The sequence below is a fragment of the Mytilus edulis genome, chromosome 9 (assembly GCF_963676685.1).
Source record: "Mytilus edulis chromosome 9, xbMytEdul2.2, whole genome shotgun sequence".
Classification (NCBI taxonomy): domain Eukaryota; kingdom Metazoa; phylum Mollusca; class Bivalvia; order Mytilida; family Mytilidae; genus Mytilus; species Mytilus edulis.
In genome coordinates this window covers 55,723,449-55,737,209 of record NC_092352.1, presented here as the reverse complement: position 1 = coordinate 55,737,209, position 13,761 = coordinate 55,723,449, and the positions used below count along the sequence as shown (strand labels likewise).

Here is a 13,761-nt window from a genome sequence, read left to right as displayed (position 1 = left end):
TGTTTATTAGTATTAAATAAATTAAAGAGTGCCTCAAAATGCATTTTTATTTAAAATTCACATTATAAGCCTCATTTGTTTCAGGTTAAAGAAGTCCCAGCATTTAATATAAATGCATGTCAATAGCCAGAAAATAAGAACTGAACAGTGAATATCATAATCAAACAATTAATCATACATTAGGAGAATAAATACAAGTCCTACAAAACTGAGGTGTTGTATATACATGATATAGCTCATCAGTTCAATTATAAGACCAAACAAAATAAAATAGTGTATGTATATTAACTGTCACCTGCTTAAAACAGGGACTTATGCAAGAGATCAAATTACAATTAACTACATGTATTATATATTTTCTGTTAGCTGCCATTTGCTGAAGTTGTTTCTGATATATGTTTTAACATGGTTTTACACAACATTTATTGATGATTTTTGGTTGCAAACAAGAATGTGTCCAAAGTACACGAATGCCCCACTCGCATTATCATTTTCTATGTTCAATGGACCGTGAAATCGGGTAAAAAATCTAATTTGGCCTTAGAAGTAAATTGATCAACCAAAAGGGAACATGTGTACTAAGTTTCAAGTTGATTGGACTTTAATTTCATTGAAAACTACCTTGACCAAAAACTTTAACCTGAAACTCACACTTTTAATTTCTATGTTCAGTGGACCATGAAAATGGAGTCAAAAGATTAATTTTTTTTTTTTAAATAAGAAAGATCATATCATAAGGAACATGTGTACAAAGTTTCAAGTTGATTACACTTTAGCTTCTTCAAAAACTACCTTGACCAAAAACTTTAACCTGAAATGGGACAGACGGACGAACAGACGGAAGGACGCACAGACCAGAAAAAATAATGCCCCTCTACTATCGTAGGTGGGGCATAAAAAAGAACATATATAGCTGTCAAGAATAATACTTCTGAAAATATTTTCATTACTACATCTTCTTTACTATTCATGCTATTTGGCATAATTTCCAAGCTTAAAAGTTATCCAAAGCTAGAATGAACATTTTCTGTGTGTGACAACACACAACTGAACACTACCTTATAAGAAGAGTTAATAAGCCTGATCAGTGCTACATAAATGCTCCATCAACTTTTATCTTTGAAGCCTGCAGCAGGATTATGTTTTCAGATGTCAACAACCTAGAACATCCTTCGCTGCCCTTTTGACATATCTTTAAATGAAATTCTTGTGCGTTTGATTTAAAAACTGAAAACTTAGATTTTAAATTGGGGAAAGGAGGTTAGTGTTTGTGTTTAAGTTTCTTTAATCAAATACACTGCTTGAGGTATTTACAATTAGTTACATCTATAATACCAATGATTCATTCTCAAAGCTGGGGATAAAACATGTAAAAATATCCTTGAATTTCATTTAATGTGATGAACACAACATTTTAGTTCAATTGGTCCATCTTACTGTAACTTGTGTAAGTCAAATAGTGTATTTAACAAGACTTGAGGTATACTTCTTGTGCTACCAGAGTTATCAATAAATGGTTTGTGGCATGTTGACTAAAACACATTCAGGATGCTGGATTGAAACCTTTGAAAACCTTTTAACTGTGCTAGGCTGTTTTATGAAATGTGATTAGATACGATATCAGTACACCTGAGCAAAGAAAACTTTGGTTGCCATATACAATTTTACGAAAAATTGGTTTCGTAAAAATGTGTTGCCATGCGAGTTTGATGCAACAGTTATACAGTCATTTATAGGCCGACACATGCTTTATGCAGTTATGACATTAAAGTCACTATGTCTGTAAGTATTTTTAAAGGGAAAACAGTTGATGAAAGTGTATATACCTTTTCACACAATGTTTTGACTTGATTTTCGGTCAGTTGTTTGCAATCATAAAGTTGTTCAATCCATGTATCGAGTTCTTTTGCTGTTGCATGATCGTCAACGTAACTCATTTTGAAAAGATATGTTTACATGTATTAAACTTGACAAATGTATACAAAAATGCGTTATTTATCTCTTATTTGGTGTTATTTTCAAGTCTCAGCACATCGAGGCGCCGACAAAATGGCTGTGTCTTCCTTCTCGAGTGACGTCACTTTCATAAATAATTGTTAACGAATGAAAATTTTTATTTATATAAGATAAATAAAAATGACGAATTACTAAATTAAGAACTAATCGTGATGTTAATCATTATTTATCTTAAATGATTCAAAATTTTAATGCAAATATAAACTGGATTCTGAGTCACTCTGCTGGTGTCCTTATTCCGTTTGGTGACATCTATCGGAATTTTTCTAAACCAAGCGAGTTAACTACAGACTTCCTTTTCCGGTTTGCCCGTCTTAGTTCATGGCGAACTAAATAAGTTATATCGAATCTGCGCCAATCATAGTTGAATTTTCATTAAAAACAAGAAAACGATGGCGGAGCAAATGACGCTTAGAGGGACCCTCCAAGGGCATGGAGGATGGGTGACACAGATTGCCACAACTCCCCAATATCCTGATATGGTGTTGTCATCTTCTCGGGGTAAAATATTCTGAATAGATCTCATTTTTTGTATAACCTGCATGTTTTGCACATATTATCAATGTATTCGATCTTCAAGACGATGCACATACTCTATCTTTTTATTGCAACGTTGTCTTTTTTGTCATACTGTGTAAATTTGTTTACATGTACATTTTTCATCTTCAATGTTGAAATGCCGGTAGACCTATTGGCAGAAGATCGAATTAAAAGCCGCAGTTTGGAGAGAATATCATTTCTGATTGCAATCTGCATTTAAGTAAAGTTCGTAGGCGCTTTTTCTCAAGTGGAACATTCGAAAATACAGGGACTGAGCATGAACATGTACAGTCATGACAGTATGGTATATTCATCAATGGGCTGATGGATCATAGTATAATGTAGATGTACAATTGTTCCCTAGAACGGAATCTGTGACATATGATCAATTCATACAGAACATGTAAATATACCAGCTGTCTGCACCAAAATCGTTATTTATCACTAGTTCAAGAATATTAGAAAAAAATGTATGTGTCGTAACAATGTTTTGCAAACATGTACTACTCTGGTGCAAATATAGTCCTAATAATTGTGACGTCTTGAAATTTTATTTATTGAAGACATGTTTTTTGGTAAGACTGTGTGATGGAATTTCTCTCAAACTTTAGACCCAAGTTAACAATAAAACGCTTCTACAGTGGTGTCTGCATGGCCAGTGATACTGTGCATTATCTGATTTCGTCATATCAACAAAGTAACACAAATAAAATCGTTCTTGTTATTGTTTTAGCCTTCAGAAGGGATTAAAAAAAAAATTATAAGTTCAAGAGGTTAATAACTGCAAACCCGTGATTTACAATATTTGACTAATTTCCATTAAAAAAAATTACATCATCAGATAAAATTTGTTTTATTTAAGTCAAAATTTTATTAGTTTGAAATAATTTTTGCTCTGCATCCTTGGAAGTGTGTTTGGTTCAAATTCAGCTATATTTTGGAGTAGAAAGTCTTTCCTTTATTCAAAATAACATATTTTTGGAAGGCATGTGCGAAATCCCCAGACATTGGAGGAAATCTCAGAACAGGGGTTTCCCTAATTTTGGACACGCATTACACAAAATCTTGGGTGAAACCATACAAACAGAAGATTTTATAAAATAAAAGTATGTTATGAATGTGTTCACCCAATATTATCCATTTATTGGTTTTATCAGTTGAATGAAATGAAGTCATAAGTCTTAGGTGCATGGATACACCGGACTGCGCCGTAAGCTAATTTCCCTATGTATATAATTAGAAGAGTACTATAAAATATTTATTTGCACCAAACTCAGAATAATATATGACGCACAATCTTTTCGGGATGTTTGATTTATATTTAAATTCATGTCCATCAAAATTTAGAGTTTGGAAAACAAATATATTATTTTATACTCCTAAAATGAATTTCAAAGTGTCTATATAGAAGAAATCAGTAAAACGTTTTTAAAAGTCTTACTAAAAAAAATAAGTTGGGCATATATGACATCCCATGCCAGAAAGGCTACAAAGCAAAAAATAAAATATATTTCAAGACATCATAATTATTTTGACTAATGGTGAAGACTGCACTACAGGTATAAAGTGTCAATATAAACAATTTTGTAATAAAAAGGAAAAGTATTGAAATTAGTTTATAATTAATTAGGTCAGTATGTCTGATTATTTTTTATGCCCCACCTACGATAGTAGAGGGGCATTATGTTTTCTGATCTGTGCGTCCGTTCGTCTGTCTGTTCGTTCGTTCGTCCGTCTGTCCCGCTTCAGGTTAAAGTTTTTGGTCAAGGTAGTTTTTGATGAAGTTGAAGTCCAATCAACTTGAAACTTAGTATACATGTGCCCTATGATATGATCTTTCTAATTTAAATGCCCAATTATAGTTTTGGCCCCAATTTTACGGTTCACTGAACATAGAAAATGATAGTGCAAATTTCAGGTTAAAGTTTTTGGTCAAGGTAGTTTTTGATGAAGTTGAAGTCCAATCGTTAAAGTTTTTGGTCAAGGTAGTTTTTGATGAAGTTGAAGTCCAATAGTTGAAGTCCAATCAACTTGAAACTTAGTATACATGTGCCCTATGATATGATCTTTCTAATTTAAATGCCAAATTATAGTTTTGACCCCAATTTTATGGTTCACTGAACATAGAAAATGATAGTGCAAATTTCAGGTTAAAGTTTTTGGTCAAGGTAGTTTTTGATAAAGTAGAAGTCCACAATCAACTTGAAACTTAGTATACATGTTCCCTTTGATTAGATCATTCTAATTTTAATGCCAAATTAGAGAATTTATTCCAATTTCACGGTCCACTAAGGCCAAAAAAAAAAGATATGTGTTTCCGGTAACATCATTTTAAAAAATAGGGTAGGTAGGTCGGAATTCTTTTTTTTTTTCTTTTTTTTTTTTTTTTTGACATCGTAAATGAAATCCGGAAAATTATCATGTTTTTTTCCAAGTTCGGATCCGTAATTAGTTTCAAAAACCGGAAGTGTGCCATTTGCAATGTTTTTGAAGCACCTGCTGTGCAAATTTCTTGGATTTTAACCTATTTGGAATACCTTTTGACATTAATAAAATGTTTTACTGGCTTTCTATGACTGGCTTTCTATGCAAGAGGAAGCAAGAGAGAAAAAATATTATGTCATCTATCAGAAGCCTGTGTCAAAAACAGGGTCGGTTGATAAATTTTTTTTTTTTTTTTTGGAAGATCCAATAAAAAAGTTAGGGTCGGGGCTAAAAAACAGGGTCGGTCGGGTTACCGGAAACACTGATCTTTTTTTTCTCGGCCTAAACATAGAAAATGATAGTGCGAGTGGGGCATCCGTGTACTGTGGACACATTCTTGTTTATTATTTATTTGAGAATAGAACTGTGAACGTTTGTATAAAGGTTGACAACAAATTATAGGGCAGGATATATGTATTATATATGTAGCCAGTCATTGTCTTCTTTTGAATTTCAACAATTCTTATTTTCAGACAAGACCTTGATTATGTGGAAATTGACCAGAGACGAGACAAATTATGGTTTACCACTCAGATGTTTAAGAGGTCATGGTCACTTTGTATCAGATGTAGTCATGTCATCTGATGGCCAGTTTGCTTTGTCTGGATCATGGGACAAGACTCTACGTTTGTGGGATCTTGGAGCGTAAGGCTTTTTGATTATCTGATTAAATGTTCTTTCAAAGTTTTCATAAAATTGACTTGACAAAGCTTAAGTAGTACAATAAGAAACTAAATGAACAAAAATGCCATAAATGTCAAATTACCTCTAATGCATAACATCTTTTACTGCATCTACTGTAAATTCAGAAACTATTGGTGCATTTATTATTGCGTTTTTGTTATTTTAGACTTAAAATGCGATTTTAATTTTTAAGGTTTTGAGAAAAATTCGGTTTAATTCATATCAAATATTTCAAATGCGAGTTAAAATTATTGCGTTTAAAATGTGTTGCATTTTCCCCATTATTAAAAACCTTGCATTAATTTCTGAATTGGAAACTTTTTTTGTGTGTGTAGTGTGAACACATTGTTAATATTTGAGTTTGATATCATTCCCATACTACATACAATGTACAGGTAAAAATGATGTAGCATTAATTTTCACTATGGTACTTTTTAGAGGAACAACAACCCGTTTGTTTGACAACCACGACAAAGATGTCCTCAGTGTAGCTTTCTCTGCTGACAACAGACAGATTGTTTCTGGATCCAGAGACAAATCTATCAAACTGTGGAATACCCTTGGTGTCTGTAAATACACCATTCAGGTACTTAACACAATAATTACTTTGTACACGCACACAGCATTCAATAATCTGATATTGAAGTCTATGATATAATTGACACATTCAGATGTTATTTTTGCATGAAAGGTACAATGTAATATTCAGAGTTTCAAGTGTGATATTTATAGGCCAAAAGGATTTGTACTCAGACTCTAAAAACAACAAAACAAAATTCTGGATATGGTGTTTCAAGCCAAAATGTTGTACTCTTAGTAATGTGTAATTTTATGATGGAGTGAAGTTATGTCTAAATTTGTAGTGAATTCTCTCATCAGTCCTCTTGTTCTGTTTTACCAATGATTATGAAATATACATGTATTAGCTATTGATCAACATGAAACTACTCAAATTATGAGGTAAAACAAGCAACCCTGCAGTAATGTTCTCTTGACTTACAAATTTCTTAAAATGAGGCCTTGGTGCTGCCAACTCTGTTACTCAAGCCCTAAATTGACTTGATGCCAAAACCTATAGTATCTAATGAAATCGTAACATAATGGCCTGATTTATAAATGTTTATATTTTAAAATGGCTGATATATGAAATAATCTTTTAAATTTACTAATCTACAGGATGAAGGCCATAGTGATTGGGTATCCTGTGTTAGATTTTCACCAAATACTGCCAATCCAATTATTGTTTCATGTGGATGGGACAAACATGTTAAGGTAAGAATTCCATTCATTAATTAAGTTGAAGTTTCAAATAAATCTTAAATATTGATCACAGACTTTTCATAAAAGCTTTGGTTTCAAATTCATTTTTATTTTGTTTTCAAAAATTTATAGATTGCTACCAATTTCAATTGTGTTTGACCTTTTGAAAACATAGAAATACAGGGACATATTATGTTTTCTTTATTCCAGACAACTGATCTTAGTATTACACTACAGTAATGTTGGTTTTTTTGTATTACAGGTTTGGAATTTGACTAACTGTAAACTAAAAACCAACCATATTGGACATACTGGTTACCTTAATACTGTTACTGTTTCTCCTGATGGCTCTCTGTGTGCATCTGGTGGAAAGGTTTGTATGACATTGTGAATGAATTTTAAAAAACACTGACCTGACTCCAAGGGGTTGTATTTTTCACAAATGTGCTATCAATTTTGCGAACTTAGGTCAACTTCCACATAAATAAATCAGGAATAATTGAAATTTTCATACTTATAATTAAGATATCATATAGTGTTATGAGATACAGATACTTTTGATTGTGTTACCAATGATTATTACATTACATGTATTAGCTATTGATTTTCATGAAACTATTAATTTATATGAGGTAACATGTTTAAGTAACCGCTAGATGACATTATGTTCAAGAAAATAAGCATGTAGATTTCAATTTTTTTCTTAAAACACAAGCCTCACCGAAAGAGATTGTAGCAAGCAACAGTGTTTACACACTAAAATAAAGTTCAGAATAATTTCCATGTCTGTGTACATTTGCACAGATGAGTTAAAAAATGTTGGGCGTCATACAAGTTTTGAAAAACAAAAAGTTTTTTTTACTAATTAGCCTGGCTAAAGTGGTCTAGGTTATAGGCTGTATATACCACTTCAATATAATCATTAACACAGTTTGGCAAATGAACTTTTACTTCTCTGATATTGTTTCATTCATTAGATAATCATGCTAACATGAAATTGAAAATGGTTGAAACCTACAAAATAAAAATAAACTACACATTTAATTTTAAAACAATAAAGGTTGTAAAGTGGAGTACACTGATAGTTGAAAGCCCAAATTAGTCAAGAGCATGTACAGAACAAAAACACTTCAGAATGTATAAAGATATTATGATACCCGAGGATTATATTTTTTCACAATCAATTGAAATATAATGAAAAAATCCTGCAAATATGAGGGTATCTGTGAAAACTTAAGATAAAAATGGATGCAAAAATTGTAATAGTTTGCACTTTACCAGACAATTTCTAATACCAAGTGTTCTCCCTGTGAAAGAACAAAATGGAGTCCTTTAATTTGATAAAAATATTAGTTAGGTTGCAAAGGTGAATTTTGCATCACAGAGCTAAAAAAAAATCTATAGGAGAAATTGCATTTAATCTACATGTATCATAAACATTACATAATCAAGTCTTGCTTAAATTATTTAGCAAATTCCTGATCTGAAAAAGGGTTAAAATTCCAAACATTGAATAGAAATAAAGAATACTTTAAATCTAACATATTTATTGTAAAATGTAAAATTTTTACCAGACAATTTCTAATACCAAGTGTTCTCCCTATGAAAGAACAAAATGGAGTCCTTTAATTTGATAAAAATATTGAGTTGGGTTGCAAAGGTGAATTTTGCATCACAGCTAAAAAAAAATCTATAGGAGAAATTGCATTTAATCTACATGTATCATAAACATTACATAATCAAGTCTTGCTTAAATTATTTAGCAAATTCCTGATCTGAAAAAGGGTTAAAATTCAAAACATTGAATAGAAATAAAGAATACTTTAAATCTAACATATTTATTGTAAAATGTAAAATTGGGTGCACTGTCAGTTGATCTAATACATTTGATTTAATAGAGTAACGGAACACTTTAGGCCATTGTTGGTATACTATATAAAGTTATCATGTGATGCCCAATGATTATACTTTTTCACAATCATTTGAAAATCATGAAAAAATCCTGCAAATATGAGGGCACTTCGGTTAGCTGATAAGAAAATAAAAATATATCATTACTCTGAAAACAAGGGGAAAAAAATCATGTTTTCAACTAGCTGTTTTAGAGTTGCTTAATTTAGAACTTTAGAATTTGGACAAAACACAAACAGTCTTTTCGTATCATACCATGACTAAGTTATATCAAGTTTAATATTATAAGTGCTTACCTGCATAAAGATTATTTTGCTAAGGTGATCACCTAGTTCAACTTGTTAGGGAATTTATATTTTACAATGGACACAATCCCCATTTGTTCGGACTCCCATAAGGCCAAAAAAAAATATGTCTGTTTCCTGCCTCCAAGGCAAATAAATCAGGGTTGGTAGGTCGGGATTTTTTTTTTTTTTTTGCAGGTGGTTAAATGTCATGTTTGGTTAGGGTCCTGTACCTCAAAATGATTTAATCCCTTTAAAGAAGCTTTAATTGAATAATCCTCCCAGTGCTGACATTTTTAAAACCTTAATTGTAGCACATTTGTGCTGTGAGCAGCCATTTTGATTGTTTGGGCATAGTAAAATACGGATCTGGATCGGACCGGAACCAATTTTTTTCCGGATTTGAATAAAAAGATCTAGGGTTGGGGGGTTTAAGTCAGGGTCGGTCGGGAAACAGGAAACAGACATATATTTTTTTTTGGCCTAAACAAGAATGAAAATGTATTAATTTTGTCTTGAACATCAAGAGATTTTAAACTACCAATTGGTGTAAAACCTGCTATAAACTATATATCAGTTGAAAGCATAAATGTGCATAGAGTTAGGTATGCAAAACACTTTTAGGGGTTTATACAAAGTATTAAATTATTTTTTGTTGCCCAATGATTATATTTTTTCACAATTATTTGAAAAATCATGAAAAAATCCTGCAAATATGAGGGCAACTTTAGAAGCTTAAGATACAAATGGATATGAAAATTAGAATAGTCCCACTAAACTATTCTAAAGTTTTTAAATAGAAACCAACCTATTTCTGATATTTGATAAATTGATTTCATGTTGGAAGAAAAATCTAATTGTACATATTGATGTATTGTAGGACGGACAAGCTATGTTATGGGATCTGAATGAAGGCAAACACTTGTACACATTAGACGGTGGTGATGTTATTAATGCATTGACCTTTAGTCCAAACAGATATTGGCTCTGTGCTGCTACCGGTCCAAGTATCAAAATATGGGTAGGTATATTAATTCAATGATTTATAATCTTGACACATTTTGAAATATGTAAATAAAGATGATTAAATAATGAGACCGCAAGCAACAAGACAAGTGAAAAACTTGAAAACAGATATATCTAAATAGAAAATGAATCAGCATTTAAAAAAAAGTTTGAAGTTAACTTTACTTAGTGATATATTAGTTAAACTAAATTTCCAAAACTGGTGAGTCCACAGATGCATCAAGATTAAAATATTTTATAAACTGAACACAGTAAAACACAAATATCATCATTTTATAGGAAAAGTTTAAAAATTATCTTAATTAAATGTTATTTCATTGCTCTGTAAGGAAATGGAGACTAAAATATTACATTATCTTGCAATAAAATATTTTCTTCTTGCTGTTGGACTCGTCATGGCTAAAAATGATGAGTCCCTGGACTCGCCTTCAAAAATCCTAAGCAAGAACCCTAACATCTAAGTTAAGTGAAGTTAACTTAAGCTGATTTGATATATTGGAGCACCCAATTATTATAGATTTTCACATATTTTTTGACAGCAATGAAAAAATCCTGCAAATATGAGGGTGTCTGATTTAAACCTTTCTTGTATGAACTTCTTCTTAACTATAAATATAAATGAGTAGATGTGTTATGGTTGCTAATTGGACAAGTACATGTAGAAACCACCAGTGACCAATTAAAAATGCTGTTAGCAACTAAAGGGCAACATACTGACTACAGCAATGAGCAAAAACCAATAGAATATAGTAAGCTGTAAAAGACCAGCTGGCATAACAAAATGTTAAACAAATGAAGAAAAAAAAAATTGATGTAAAATTTTCAGCCAGAAATTACGAGAAATTTCATACGCATTTGTTACAAAAAAAGAAAAATGAATGTCGCAAAAAATACATTTACAAGGGTTTTTTTTAATTATCAAGGATATAAGTAAACTTCTATGATAAATTTACAAAACTAGAGTACTAAAAAGATATTTTCTTTTTCATCGTATTAATGATTATATTTTGTTTACAGGATCTTGAAGGAAAGATCGTTGTTGATGAGCTCAGACAAGAAGTCATTTCAGCAAGCTCCAAAGCACAAGCTCCACAGTGTATATCTTTAGCATGGTCATCAGACGGACAAACCCTATTTGCTGGTTACACAGACAATCTGATCCGTGTCTGGCAGGTGTCTATGGCTGCAAGATAAATTAAATGACATTGATTCATGGAGATAGTGCTGTGAAATAAAAAAAAACTTACTAAAGAAAATATCTTGTTCAACCTTTCTGCATTTACCATGAATAGTATTGGTCTTCCAGAACACAAAATGTTGCCAAGACAGCTTTTTTCTAGCTTATGTTCTTAAATAGCCTGATGAGCTTAAGCCATCACTGGGTGTCCATCTGTTGTATACTTTTTCTAAGGTCTTCTCAGAAACTATTTCACCCATACAAAGAAAACTTTAGTGGTCCTTCTGGTGTCTTGATCATACATTGCAGCCATGACTATATATATTGGGGTAATATGCAAGTCTGATATCTTGAAACCATTATAGAATCTAGATACATCTGGCAGGGGTAAAAATGTAAAGGATGTGTCAAGATCTTGCTTTTCAATTGTACCTACATTTTGAGATGGCTCTTTGGGAGGAGTTGTTGTCCTTACATGACAATATTCTACAAATTTTCATATTATAAACTGATGCAAAAATCAGGATATTTGTGTGAATTATGGTCAGTGACTGCCAACAGATTTTAAAACTATGATTGACAGAAACTACACAACAAAACAAGATCTCCAAAAATATAAAAACAACTGGAACCATTTATCAACCACTTGGACTTAAAATTGCCACTTTTGGCAAAAGTTTGTTTTGTCTTTAACCATAAAATCTATAAATACAGAAGGACAAAACATATCTTGCATTAGATATTGATGCCATATGTTTATTACATTGTATGTATACAAAAGATGTGGTATGATTGCCAATGAGACAAGAGACCAAATTTTATTCATAGTTCAGCAATTGTTTGCAAAAAGTATAATAATAAAAAAGTGGTACTCGGGGCATTTTTTTTGCTGCTGTGTCAACAATGTACTGTGGATTCCAATTTGTGGGTTTCATAGGTACAAGTGATCCCCAATTTCAAATGTTCAACAAATTACAAATTTTTAAAAGGCTTTGTATGCTGAGATTGGCATAACCACAAATCAAATATCCATGAAAATGCAAGTGTTTCTCGATCCAAGAAAAATAAATAAATCCACAGTATTTGTGTGAAATTGGGTCAGTTTATGATGATATAATGGAGATTTTTGTGCGGCTTATTTTGATCTAATATTAATTGAACCAAACCAGAATATTGACAGCAAAATATTATTTCATGATGCCCCTTTTATCAATGTTTGAAATGACAAAATTTATGATTTCGTGAACTTCCAGGCTATTTACGGTTTTAAAGTTCAACAGTTGTAGTATATGAAAATTGCTTAAAGGGGAGACATAGCCTGGTGTAAACAGTTTTTGTTGGATCAACTTTTTCGCTTATGAAGTTGAATATCACTCGGGTATATTGGTTTGTCTAGATTGTCTAACAGGATTCACCAATCGTCATTCAAGTATTGAGATGTAGGTCTCTACTTTGATGAATTGGTTGTTAACTTAACTGGTACGTTTATATATGACCTTGCCCTCATTTTCAAGGGTGACAAGTTTTATATATGACCTCAAAAAAAAATTTGGGATCGAATAATGGTATGATGGTGTCGTCCAAAGACGCATTGGTTTCTAGACAATAGCTTTAGCTTAAGCCAATAGATTTTTATAAAATTTTGTCAGAAGGTTCAATACCACAAAAGGAAAGTTTGGATGAAGGTCCCAACAGTTAAGGAATTGGGGGCCCAAAACAAGCATTTTGCTTGTTTCAGGATAATAACTTGTGTACAAGTGTTTCAATTACTCTGACGGTTTGTATTCATTTTGGGAGTTATTTGGCCAAACTTTAGAAATTAAGGGCCAAAAACAAGCATTTTTCTTGTTTCCAGGCAATAACTTGTTTGTAATTGTATTGATATCAGAAATTGTACCACAATATTTCATATAACACAGGGGATTAAGTTTTTGGTTAATTGCCCAAAGAATGTAGGAGTTTGGGGGTGTGGGGGCCAAAAAGAAGCATGTTTCTCAGTTCCAGACAATAACTTGTGTTTAAGTGTATGGATCTCTCAGAAATTCTACTACAAAGGAAAGGATGGGATTTTTGTTTAAGGATTATTGATCCAAGGTGGGTTTCGATAAGTTTGAGGGGGTGTTTACAATTTTTTTAAGGGATCATTCCGGTTTTTTTTTAAATTTAAACAGTATTGTGATAAAGATTTGTTAGATCTTTGACCACATTTATTTTGTTACAAAAACCTATATTATGTACAAAATTTGATCACAATCCAAATTAAGACTTTTATCAAGCTTGAATATTGTGACCAAATTTGCCCCATCTGTTCAGGGTTCGACCACTGCGGTCGTATAAAGCTGCGCCCTGCGGAGCACCTGGTTGTGTCCAGGTATGTTT

General features: G+C 31.9%; 2 protein-coding genes across 4 annotated transcripts in view; one reads left to right on the top strand and one right to left on the bottom strand.

Annotated features, from left to right (window-relative positions):
• The window catches only part of LOC139488609 (serine/threonine-protein phosphatase 2A catalytic subunit beta isoform), a 39,524-nt gene extending 37,240 nt beyond the window's left edge, over positions 1–2,284 (bottom strand). The window contains exon 1 of one of the 3 annotated variants that reach the window (XR_011656046.1): positions 1,827–2,273. Coding sequence is in view for 1 of the 3 variants with exons in the window: in XM_071274334.1 (XP_071130435.1) it covers positions 1,827–1,937 (111 nt within the window). In the remaining 2 variants the exon portion in view is untranslated. Of the gene's footprint in view, positions 1–1,826 lie in introns of all 3 variants that reach the window. The other 2 variants (XR_011656047.1, XM_071274334.1) reach the window with 2 other exon arrangements.
• A 5-nt stretch (positions 2,285–2,289) lies between these two features.
• Positions 2,290–11,461, top strand: LOC139488608 (small ribosomal subunit protein RACK1). The gene is made up of 7 exons (XM_071274333.1): positions 2,290–2,517; positions 5,514–5,685; positions 6,163–6,310; positions 6,901–6,996; positions 7,247–7,357; positions 10,060–10,200; positions 11,223–11,461. Exons 1-7 carry the CDS (start codon positions 2,409–2,411, stop codon positions 11,397–11,399), a joined length of 954 nt encoding a protein of 317 aa, XP_071130434.1. The 5' UTR covers positions 2,290–2,408; the 3' UTR covers positions 11,400–11,461.
• The last annotated feature ends 2,300 nt before the right edge of the window (positions 11,462–13,761 follow it).